This window comes from Mastacembelus armatus, chromosome 1, assembly GCF_900324485.2.
Source record: "Mastacembelus armatus chromosome 1, fMasArm1.2, whole genome shotgun sequence".
In the NCBI taxonomy this organism is placed as follows: domain Eukaryota; kingdom Metazoa; phylum Chordata; class Actinopteri; order Synbranchiformes; family Mastacembelidae; genus Mastacembelus; species Mastacembelus armatus.
Genome location: NC_046633.1, coordinates 74,192 through 86,568, shown reverse-complemented (window position 1 = coordinate 86,568; position 12,377 = coordinate 74,192). Strand labels below are relative to the sequence as shown.

General features: G+C 44.9%; 2 protein-coding genes across 2 annotated transcripts; both read right to left on the bottom strand.

Moving 5' to 3' along the window:
* Nucleotides 1–797: 797 nt before the first annotated feature.
* On the bottom strand, nucleotides 798–5,382 carry LOC113127971 (E3 ubiquitin-protein ligase TRIM39-like). The gene is made up of 2 exons (XM_026302949.1): nucleotides 4,895–5,382; nucleotides 798–4,068 (listed from the first exon to the last, which is right to left on the bottom strand). The coding sequence occupies exon 2, from the start codon at nucleotides 4,057–4,059 to the stop codon at nucleotides 2,416–2,418; it is 1,644 nt and encodes a 547-aa protein (XP_026158734.1). The 5' UTR covers nucleotides 4,060–4,068; nucleotides 4,895–5,382; the 3' UTR covers nucleotides 798–2,415.
* A 1,301-nt stretch (nucleotides 5,383–6,683) lies between these two features.
* Nucleotides 6,684–10,657, bottom strand: LOC113128354 (myelin and lymphocyte protein-like). The gene is made up of 4 exons (XM_026303625.1): nucleotides 10,548–10,657; nucleotides 8,875–9,042; nucleotides 8,239–8,361; nucleotides 6,684–7,441 (listed from the first exon to the last, which is right to left on the bottom strand). The coding sequence occupies exons 1-4, from the start codon at nucleotides 10,635–10,637 to the stop codon at nucleotides 7,367–7,369; spliced, it is 456 nt and encodes a 151-aa protein (XP_026159410.1). The 5' UTR covers nucleotides 10,638–10,657; the 3' UTR covers nucleotides 6,684–7,366.
* Between the last annotated feature and the right edge of the window lie 1,720 nt (nucleotides 10,658–12,377).

Sequence of the window (12,377 nt, the reverse complement as noted above, 5' to 3'; positions counted from 1 at the left end):
ATCTTCCTCCTCCCATGCTGGGAGCCTGCAGCTTGTTGCAGGATTTGTTCCTGGGCTGCACTACCTTCTCCAGCTTCTCTCTCAGCCTCTGCTCCTCCCCCTGGTGTTTATTCTTCAGGCTTCTCTCATGTTTGATTCGTGTCTGCTGAAGGTTTCTGGGTTCTGTTCGTGCCTCAGGTTTCCCAGCAGTCATTTCCCAGAGAGTCTTATGAGTCGTAGTGGCCTCAGTGTTCCAGCCTTTATCTGTGTTGTTGTCCTCGTGTACCTGAATCTCACCTGTTTCACAGACTCTGTGCTCTGAACCTGTTTGACTGGATGTTGCCGTCCTAAGACCTTGTTTCCTCCTCGGACCAAGTTTTCTGCCTCCGTCTGTTTGTTGGCTCATGCCATTAAAAACCATCTTTGAACTAAACTCTGTGAGTCGTGCTGCTGAGTCCGAGCTGATGTGAAACGTTTGTGTTGAAATGTTTTTATTTGTTCTTAATTCTTGGTCCCAGATCGAAGTGTGTGAGTGTGTGGACCGTGATTGATGGTGTAGTGACAAAAACCTTTGGGTGACCAATAAAGAGAGTGGTAGACAGACTGTCTTCAGATTTATTTCTAGCAAGAAAGGAACAGAACAGAACATAATCAATCAGTAACATCCCCAGTTGCTCAGCTCCTACTGGGCTGAGGCCACCACTTATACAGACATGCAAAGTGTTACGCCCCAGCCTAGGGGTTGCCGGAGCGTAACACGATTGTGGAGTTTTTCTCGAAACCTCTTCCACTCTCAACAAATACGGAAAAATACGAAGTACAATTAACAAGAAATTTTATTCTGTTGAAACACAGAATACGATACAGAATGGTCAAAACAAACACAAACGCTAATTTAGCCCTATTCAAACAAAAACGCTCCGTGAGCCCTATGATACTATACGAATACTGGAAAACAAACACAAACGCTAAATATAGCCCTATGGTCTCAAACAAACAAAAGATCAAATAACAAAAACACTAATCAGCCCTATAACAGCTAATCCAAAGAAACAACACAAAATCACAGGTCGTCAGCCTGGAAACTCCTAACACAAACAGGAGAAAACAAAACACAAAACGTAGCTTAAATGTCTAAATTCTTAATCGAAAACAACGAAAATATCATCAACACAAAATCTTCAAACAAAACAACTCTAATCTTAACTCGAAATCGAAATCTTTAGCAAATAGCTGGGAATGGCAAAGGTGGGAGAATAGCTCTCTCGAACAACAGTCCGTGGTCTTCTTATGGTCCTTCCTGGAAGTGTTGGGCCAATCCCGGAAGTCCAATCCATGGCTTCCTACGTCCACGCCCACTTCCGCATCCGTCACACACACACGAAATAGGGAGGGGAGAGCCAACAACACACCAACACACCTGATGACCCCTAGGGTCATAACAAAAGTAAATGCAAAGAATCACTCACATAATCAGGTCATTGTCCCTTTACTTCCATATTCTACTACAAAGGTCATTCCCTAATAAGGCTCTATTCCAAAACCCTATATTCTCATTCCATAGTTAACCCTCCACCCTGGCTGTGCTTTTTTACACGTGTCTGTTTCTAACACCCATGTCCTACATCCCTGAGGAACCTTTCTCCCAGATGTTCCTCACCCAACAACCTTGGGAACACTGTGTCCCTTTGGGTTAACAGCGTCCTGCTTCGTACTAGATGAGACAGTGTTAGGGAGAACATAAAACATAAGATCTGAACGTAAATACACAAGACATCTATGGTGTCTTCAGTGAAGTATATGAACCAGCCAGTAAATGAAAACTGTGAATACAAGTACAATCAAGAAAACAAGTGAGAATAATAAAAATCATTTCCCATCACAGTGGATTTTGTTCCAAAAGCCTCTCAGTGAAACTTGTAGACAGTCGGTGCAGTTATCAGATCACAGAGTTTCACAGAAAACTGGTTTCATCATGAAGTGATTTCTTCTGTGGCAGCAAAACCAGTTTTCCAGCAGCCGTCAGAAACTCCTGAAGGTCCAACTGGACTAAAAACCACTTGGATCTGTTCCAGAGTCTGATACTGTTGGAAAAACCCTGACTGATAGAAATCATCAAAGAAAGACATGAACCATATTCAGATGGAAACAGGTTCAGACTGTACGTGAACACGTGTTCCCTTAAATCCCAGTGAATCTTTTCCTCTGGAACGTTCTCACTCTGAGGTTTGATCCTATTTAGAGGCCACTGATGTGACAGAAGAATAATCAGCCTGTCATTGTTGGTTGGTTGGTTGGTTTCTAATCCATTGCCATAGTATTGATGGCTGTGCCAGTGTTGTAGTAGAAATCCTTTGGTATATCTGTGCACAGTGGTTGTCAAAGCTACAGATTCATAAATGTTTCTATTGGCGGCAAATCTTCATCATAAACTGATCAGACAGTTTGATTGACAGGACAGATGATCAGAGGAGCAGAGTTTCTACCACCATCATTATTACAGGGACTGAAGAACGGGTAGAGTTTCTCAGTGAAGGAGCAGCCAGTGAAGGAGTAGATAAGAGCTGCAGCATCTACGTCATAGAAGGAGACCAGACCCTCCTCATAATCCACAAACACCCCCACCTTCTCAGGACCAGACCTCAGGGGGAGACGGACTGGAGGGTCAGCAAGAGCTTCATATTCATTTCCATTTCTCAACCATATAGTCCAGCAACCAAATTTAGGGCTCAGTGAGATTATTCCCTTCCTGTTGATCGACTCTCTGGCCACTCCTAAAGTCCACTTAGTCTTTTCTTTAACCTGAACCTCAAAGTAAAATCTGCCTGAAGAGAAACTCTGCTTTCCTAAGACATTAACATAGATAGAAAATCTCTCTGGGTTGTCTGGAAGTTTTTTCTTCACATCACTATGACTCACTTGTTTCCCATCATCAGACAGGATGAGTTCAGGATGTGCTGTATGAGGATCCAGAGTCGCGTCCACTTCAAACTGCTGGACCCTCTTCAGCTCAGCCTCAAACAGCTTCTTCGTCTGTTTCCTGAGTGTGTCCTCCAGCTGAGCCACAGCTCTCACCACAGTCCCCTCATGTGATGGAGGATGGACTCTGACCTCTGTCCAGTCCTTGGTGGGTGGAGCAGCTTTCAGGGAGGAGAAGCTTTGGAGGAGGTGGAGGTGGTCTTCAGAGTGTGAGAGCTGCTCCACCTCAGTGCTTCTCTTCATCAGCTCAGAGATTTCCTGTTCCAGGTCTTTGATGAAACCTTCAGCCTGTTTCTCTGTACTTTCCTGTTGCTCTTCGATCTCCTGTATGAGCTGCTCCAGGCCTCTCTCAACAGACTGCATCAGAGCAGTGAAGACCTGAAGACCTTCTGCTGTCTCTCTGTCTGCAGCTGCTTTACTGATCCTCACTGACTCTTTGAGCTCCTCAATCTTCACTTGTCTCTTCTGGATCATTTGCTGAATTTCAGCCTGTGTCTTCCCCAGCTCTGCCTTCTTTCCTTCACCTTCTTCTTTCAGAGGAACAAACTCATGTGTCCTGTGGTCTAAAACAAGGCAGATCGTGCAGACACATGTCTGGTCGGTCTTACAGAACAGCTCCAGAGGTTTATCGTGCTTCCTACACATCCTGCCTTCCAGGTTGTCCACAGGCTGGATCAGCTGATGTCTTTTCAGGCCTGAAGCTGTCAGATGAGGCTCCAGGTGAGTCTCACAGTAGGAGGCCAGACACACCAGGCAGGACTTCAGGGCCTTCAGTTTGGTTCCAGTACAGACGTCACAGGGAACTTGTCCTGGTTTGGCAGCTTGTTGGTCTGAGCTGCTGCTGCTGGCTTTGTGTTGAGCTCTATGTCTGAACTCAGCAACCATCCCAGAGATGAAGGTGTTGATGTGCAGCTCAGGTCTTGGGTTGAAAACCCTTTTACACATTGGACACTGGCACCTGTCATTAACATCCCAGTGTTGGTTGATGCAGTTCTTGCAGAAGTTGTGTCCACATGATGTGGTGACTGGATCAGTGAACACATCCAGACAGATGGAGCACAGGAACTGGTCTTCAGATCTCAGACAGCTGGCAGCAGACATGTCTACACACTGAGGACAGAAGTAACAGGATTAACTCATTTCTCATAACTGGATCAGAAAGTAGTCAGGAGTCTGACAATAATGATGTCAGGGACAAACATGTTGAATGGCAGGAAGAACTGGAAAGTGAACAACATCAAGAATCCTCAGGTGACAACGCTCCACCAAACTAAAAACAAAACACAGACATTGAAATATTTGTATTTGGAAAAAAAATAAAGAAATAATAAAATTAGTCTCCTCAGCTTTGGTTGATGTTTTTTCATTGGGCTCTGGGGGGCGGAGCTAAGGGACCTGGTTCCTACATGTTCTTCTTATCATTTGCATATTAAGTATGAAGCACAGTTCAGTCTGACTCCTGTGTTGAAAACATCTTCAACTGTCTTTAATAAACACACTGAGGCTGCTCATGTCTCAATACTGTCTGTGCTCAGTTCATGGTGATGACTGGAGCCACCTTAAAAAAGGAAGCCTGCTGAAGTTGTTCATGGCATTTATGATTGACGGACACAGATGTTTCCACCAAGGAGTGTGTGACCATTTCATTGGTCCAGCCCTTCTTAGCCCCCCCTCAGAGCCCTCCCTCCGCACCAAAAGTGACGGAAAAGTGAAACTGACAAAAACATTTGGCATCAAAATAAAAAACACTGACCTGAACAAAAAGAAAAGATGTAGTTTTTATTTCACAATGTCTGAAATTGTCAAATGTCAAAATCAGGACAAATGTTTCAATGTCAGTGTTTTATTTTTTAGTTTGGGTTTTGTTTTCAGAGGCAAAGTTTATTTTTCGGAGCCAAAGCTGAAGAGTCCCTGTTCCGGCTCCTTCTGTACTCACCAGTGTTTCCAAAGTCTCTGCTGTTTTGTGGACAAAGATCTTTGAGCTCAGTTTATTTTCCTCCACACAGAAACAGACTCGTCTCAGCTGCAGCTCTGCTCTGGTTCTGACTAACTTTCTGTTTGACCTGAGCCATGTGACGTTGGAGCTGCCCTGGGTTGCCAGTTCTGCCGCCTCATCCTGCAGCTGTGTTCTTTAGACGTGATTAGAACATCTGGCCCAGGATGAACTGACCCTTGAAGGAGACTTTTTACCTCTTTAACCCACTTTTCTCTGGAGCTGGAGTCTTTAGCAGCTAATTGACCGTGTTTACAAAATGATTTCAGTCCAAGGTGCAAAAACATTTGCAGGCTGAGAAGAAAACCACAGTGTGTTTCCAGTCCGGGACATTTCCCGGTGTCCTGAGGCCTGTTTGGCCTTGAACAGTCGGTCTGAGCAGTGATGGACCAACCAGCAGGAACAGCTGACTCCTCACAGTCCGCGCGTCAGACGCCGCCTCAGGTGAACTTATTTCCGTGTCCATGGTTTGATTGAATAGACAGATTTTCAAAACTGGCAACAAAACACAGTCTCGGTCTGTTCACACGAAAACTGTTGTTTCATTCATCCAGTCTAGAGAATAAATGTTTGTCTGATCCGTGTCTCACAGCCCAGTTTGTGTTTTAATGACACACAGTCCATTATATGGGTCTTTGGGCCCGGTTGGTTGTTAGGTCCCGTTAGCTTTAGTAGCTGGTGCTGACCCACCGTCCTCTGCAGTCACAGCTCCTGTCACACTGCTGAGCTTTCACTGCTGTTGTTATCCAGGAGGTTTTGCCTTTTCAGCCAGTAAAGTCACTCATTTTGGTGTTTTCTGGATCCCTCCATGTATACATTATACCTCGTCACATCAGGCCCAGTGACCCCTGACCTCTTCAGTTATGACAGCCCAGTTTGATTGGCTCTGACTGGTTTTAGGCTACGGCAAAATAAAACCTGTTTATATGAGGTTAGTGATGTGAAAGCTGAAAACGTCCGTCCATCAAACAGGATGATGAAGTAATTTTATCCAAGGAACTAACATCCATGTTATTATGGTCTGTAGATAAAGCAGTTGGTAGGACACCAGAGGAGCTCCCTCTGCAGGACTCTAAGAGCCTTTATCAAGAATGTGGAAGACAAAGCTAGACGCCACCTTCAAGATACTGAAACATCTCACCTGTTGCTGGACAAAGCTGGACTGAAAGACAACAGAGACACGGGTTGTAAGATGCTAGCAGGCAGGGCATACATGGAACGCCATAACTAAGTGGCCGGTGTAGTGCACAGGAACATCTGTGCCGAGTATGGGCTGGAGGTCCCAAGGTCAAAATGGGACACACCTCCACAATTGGTGGAGAATGACCAAGCTAAGATCCTTTGGGACTTCCAGATACAGACCGACAAACTGGTGATGGCTAACCAAACAGACATAGCGGTGGTGGACAAACAGCAGAAGAAGGCCATAGTGGTAGATGTAGCAAACCCAAGTGATAGAAACCTCAGGAAGAAGGAACATGAGAAATACCAAGGGCTGAAAGGAGAACTAGAAAAGATGTGGAAGGTGAAGACAACAGTGGTTCCCATGGTGGGCTGTGACCCCCAGACTGGGAGAGGGGCACCAACAGATCCTAGGAACAACATCAGAGCTCTCTGTCCAGATCTTAGGTGTTTCAGGGTTAGTGAATGCATTACCTCTCTAAGTTCAGAGGAGTGTGTGTATACATATATTTGCTTTTTCTACAAAACAAACACTGAAGCTGAACCAATGTCAGGAACCAAAATAAGATTTTCAAAACAAACACATTTATTCATTTTCTGAGTTTCCAAATTTCACAACAGACCAGCCCAATTAAAAAGACTTATAGTACAAAAACATAATTTACACTGTGGTTACATTTCCTGTTCTGATCATGTTTGATTTGATTTGATAAAGTTAATGAACCTGTGAAACAGGAGCAGCCTCATTAGAGCTTTTCTTTCATCAGCTGAGAGTAAAACCAGAAACTTGCTGTTTAATTGTCACTGGAACAGGAAGTCATCAGAAGGTTTACAGTCTGAGTACTTTTACCACCACTGGCATGAAGTCTAGCCTGTCACTGAGCTGAATATAATAATTTAAGCCTCCAAACGTCCATCAGGTCCATGTCAGTGTTTATATAGGAACAGTATGATGTGGTCTGTGGGTCTGTTAGCTGAAGACAGGAAGCAGCTCTGACACAAACGTCAGGGTCGGCCGGTGGAGGAACTGTCATCATCCAGCTGCAGGTGTCCAGAGGCTGTGCTGGTCCAGATGTTGCTGCACAGCTTCCTCAGTCTGACAGTTCGCTTCAGCATCAGCTCGCCCTTCATGTCCATGTGTCGCGGCTTTGTGAGCAAGATTTAAACAGAATAAACAAAAATACATTGGCTTTGTTCTGGTGCTGCTCGTGAGGCTCTGCAGGGCGGAAACTTCTAGAAAGATTTCCACCGCATGGCAGACAGGATGGTGTGGAGGAAGTAGAGTAAAGTCGTCACAAACGAGAAAACCTGAGGAGACACGGAGAACGTCATGAAGCCATGATGGTGCTGGAGGAAAGGTCAGAGGTCAGCAAGCTCATCGGGGTTCAGCTCCAAACCAGTTTCGACTGGTATTATCCCATTAGCCACAAAGTGTTAAAAAGTGGAGCAACACTCTCTGCGATGAATAACTTCATTTTAAAAATCATGTGGTCGCCTATGACGACACAGGTGACGCCCCTGAGCCAGTTATTAGCACTTTTTGTCTTTTTGCTAATTTCAGGATGTGATTGGCTCAAAACCACGTGACCACATGACCATCCACCCCCCAGAGCATGTGAATGTATATGATTAGGGCCACAAGCTGAAACAAGTTGTTCATCACACAGAGAGTGTCCCTGGACTTTTTACAGAAACCTGCCTTTGACAGTTCTGTCTGTTAAACGTAAATCTTACGCTCCGACTCTGGTGTGTTCAGGTGCTCTTGAGATATTTAAGACAAAAACATCAAAATTTCATCGCTGTTCATGGAATTTCTTGAGAATAAATCTGAAACTGTCTGAAACTTAAATTTCAGCTGACATTCACTGAGAAACAGCTGCACAGAATCTGGACCAACATCTGTAAGCACTTATTCACACCTGCTATTAATGAAAACTCCCATTTCCTGCTTTCGGACAGTTCAGGAATTTTGGTTTGGAGCTGGAAAAAAAAAACCCAAAACAACAACCACATATTTTGTTTTTCTGGACTCATCCAGGAGACTCTTGTCCCTGTGTGGTTTTGTTTTGTGGATTAGATTTTCAACATGAAACAGCCAGACTCACCACTGCAGCGATGTCCAGCTTGTAGTATTTATCGACTAAGTCTTTCATAGCCAGGGTGATTGTGGCCAAGCTCACGGAGGCGCTGAGGTAGAAGAAGGCGGCGATGAAGTGATACAAGAAGTCCTGATGTGGGAGGAGGAAGAGGAATGAGGAAACATGGGAAAGGTGACATCACTGACAGTTATGTGGTGAATGCGACATTCATTGTCTGCACTGGCACAGAGTCAAAACACACAGTGACACTGTTTCACGATCCGGATTGAAGCTGCTGCGTCACTGGAGGAAATCGCATTATCTCTCATTTTTCTCTAATTAGATTTAAAAACTGAAGTTCCTGTAGGAAATATGTTGAAGTTTAGTTTGTGCTAGTGATTACTCTCCCTGACAGGTGAAAATCAGTTCCTCAAAAGAAACTGGTTCTGATCAAACTTTACCACTTCAACCAAAGGTTAAAAGTTTTTTTCAATACAGTTTTCCACAGCTGTAGGACAGTCAACCAAACTGTGGAGTTTAGCTCAGGATTCATTCCTACAGTGTCTGTGTTTTTGGTTCTGCCTGTGAGTCTGGGCCCAAATGCTGGTGTCCTGAAACGCTTCAGGAACTGGCTGCCTTTGCTAAAATGTGTGGAGGACTTACTGCTGTAGCCCAGCTCCCTTTGTTGTTGTGACCCCCGCAGGCGAACACCACCATCCAGATGAAAGTTACCACGAAGCAGAAGACGGAGACGAACATGACCCAGCCCAGAGGGTTTGGAGGGGAAACATACGTGCTTGCCACCAGGATCCACACCAGACCGCCGAAGACCTGCAAGGAGGGACGCCACATGAGAGGAGACCCCAACACAACTTAACCCACTGTGACTAATTACTGTCACCGATTAATGGCTCGTTCATTTAGATGTTCCATCTCTCAGATGATGAATTTACTGGACATTCAACCTGATTCACCAACAGCGTGAGGCTCCCACAGACCAATAAGCTGAACCAGATTCTGGACTGACACAAATCACACTGGATAATAAAAACACACCCCTGTGTAAATGTGTGTAAATGAGTGACTGAAGCCACATTACATGGCACATTGCTGGAATGTTTGTGGTTATGTAAAGATGATTGAATGGATTAGACATCTGACTTTTTGCAGCGTGGCAGATGATGTGCACAGATTACATTGTTGTTTTTCATGGTTTCTGTTAGCTGAGGTGTCTCTATTATTTTGTCCACCCTGTATTTCCAGCCTGGCCAGCTTTCTAACTGCCTTTGTTCGCTCTGCACCTGCGATGACTGACAGGTTGTATTATTCATGAAGCTCCACCCTCCTCCACCTGCTCAGGTGTTAATGTGTGAGCTGGTCTGGAAGTGGCTGCAGCATTCCTCCCACAGGGCGTGACCTTCCTCCATCTTTCTTTCACCTCAGCTCTGATCTGTCCATCGTTCTGCTTCTTTACAGGATAATATCTCGTCTGTCTGAGACTGACAGCCGTGACCTTTAACCTTCACATGCACATACTTAACTTTGTTTTTTTGCAGCTTTTCTGATGTAGGAAAACTGTTTTCCTGATGCCTCTACATTAACAGTAACTCTGCCACTGTGGGTCTTTTAGTTCCTGGAAAGCCCAGTCAGCACCAGGTTCCGGCCCTGAGCTGTGATTTCTAGGAAGATTCTGGTTTTTGCAAACGTGAGTTGGTTTGTGCTGAAATAAGCTCCGTTAGCTGCAGTCTGAACTTAGACTCATTCATCATGAGTCTGGGCGTGTTGGATTTATGCTGTGTCAAAGCAATGAGTCTGATTTTCAACAGACAGTTTTTATGACTCACTGAGGCCAAACTCAGTGTGAAGGTCGTGTTGGGGTCAGAGGTTTGGAGGCTTGATTCCATGACAGAAATGTGGAAATCACTAAACAGCTTGTTACAGTAACATTACACAGCGGAGTCATGTCATGCAATTAGTCTAACAGGCAAAACATCAACCCACAAACAAGGGTGTCAAAAGTTCAGTCATGTTCTCTCTTCAAGTTTCACTGGAACTGAAACGTGGTGAAATAATTTCACCTGTCAGACTGGTAAGACTGACAGCAGGGAAAAGTTCAGAGGAAAGATTTAACTTGAGTAAACAAATCACACTGATTTGGAGCAACACTCTGAAACTAACAGCTTCCATGAAGCACTTCTGTTTTACTGCACATCTGTCAGATTTACAGATGTGTTTTCATCTAAAACAATCCTGTTCTGGATGTTTGCGTCTGTGTGTAAAAGCTGCGTAAAAGGGACCACACCATGCTCAGCACACAGAGAAAACCTGTTTCTTACCAGTTCTGGCAGGTAGAGGATGTCGGGGATGGTCGTACATATTCCGGCCCCGCTGGGGAGGTGCTGCATGGTGACGGTGTTAGAGGCCATTCTGCTCCTGCTGCTGCTGCTGCTGCGCTCAGACTGAAACGGGACTCAGAGCTGCTGCGGTTTAAACCAGGAGGTGCCGACCAGAAAAACCGGAATCCCAGTCAGCCGGGCGGTGACACGCCCCCGGGCCCACATCCTCCTTAGCTGCTCAGAGGGGCTGCTGGTATGGCTGAGCTCTGCTGCAGGGGATGGAAGATCAGTGTGACTTATCAATGTTTGATCAGCCGGACTCAGGTCTCACCATCATCACCCACAACAGCAGCTACAACAACAGCATCAACAACAACAACAGCATCAACAACAACAACAGCATCAACAACAACAACAGCATCAACAACAACAACAGCATCAACAATAGCAACAACCAAAGCAGCAGCGACAGAACAACCTGGAAGTGGATCCTTTGTGTAAAAGTAGTAAGACCAGTGTTACGTGTCTTATCTGCGAAGTCATCCAGGTTGTAGTACATCTGAAGTACTGCCGCGTGTTGTTGAAGTGAAGCACAAAATGCAAGTACAGTACAAATACCTCAAAACTGTACTTTACTGAGTAAATGTACTGAGTGACAACAACAAACTCAAGAGGAGCAACAGAAACACTGATCATTATGATTGTATGGTAATGAGCTTATCATAGCTAACAGGAGGAGTGCTAATAGTATTATTATGTTATAGCAGTAACTTGTTTATATAACACGTGTGGTATCAGTGTGGTTGCAGTGTATGAATCATATACGAATACAATGCTTCAGTTTGTGGCCTGCAGCCTTTCACACCTCACACTGTAAACAACAGAGCCGTGGAAACATCAAGCAGCTCATCTGGCTGTCGGACAAACACCTCACATCATCACCGAGCCGGATCTGGTTACCTGCCGTGTGTCATCCTATCCTCCCGCCTGAAACCTGCTCCCAGTGGAGTCAACGCTCTGTCGGGCAGGACGACAACTCACGGGACCAAACCAACACCCAAAACATGAGTCCAAAGTACAGACCCTGTGCAGTCCGAGTTAAAACACTGACAAACAGCATCCTCGAGTTCATTCATGCGTCTCAGCGGCAGAGAGAATAAACGTGTGACAGTTCAGTGGAAGTCAGATCTGCTTCATGCAAAGCAAAGCAACCTGTGTCATAATTACAGGGAACACTTATGCACAACATTTGAAACACTACACACTAATGCTATAAATCTAATCTGACCTTTTCCCACTAACAGGCTGATTAAACTATGAATACCAGAGCGAGTTGTTACATCACTGATGTTCAAAGCAGCGTTAACACTGATAAGTGTGGTCCTGTCTCCATCCGGTCTGTGGCTGTATCTGCAGAGCTGCTTCTGAGCTGACGTGGTTTTAGCAGCGTGACTGGATGGCAGTGTTTATCAGTCACTTTGGTCAAGACTGAAATATCTCACAAACTATTGCAGGAATGACCATGACATGTGGTTCTGAGGTTCTTGTTCCCTGTAGGATGAACTGTAATAACTTGGGTAATCCTCAGATCTTTCCTCTAGAACCAAGAGCAGGTCAACATTTTCTCTCGTTTGACACTGGCACAATGTTTTGTGGTTTCCTCCGGCACCTGACATTGACCTTTGAGGTTCTGAGTGACATATTTTGGATGGGTGGATTGTCATAGAACTGGTTCAGACATTCACATTCCTCTAAGGATGAATGGTTTTAACTCTGGTGATCCTCTGACTTGACTTTCAGCTAAGCATCAGCAGGCTGTCAGTGCCACTG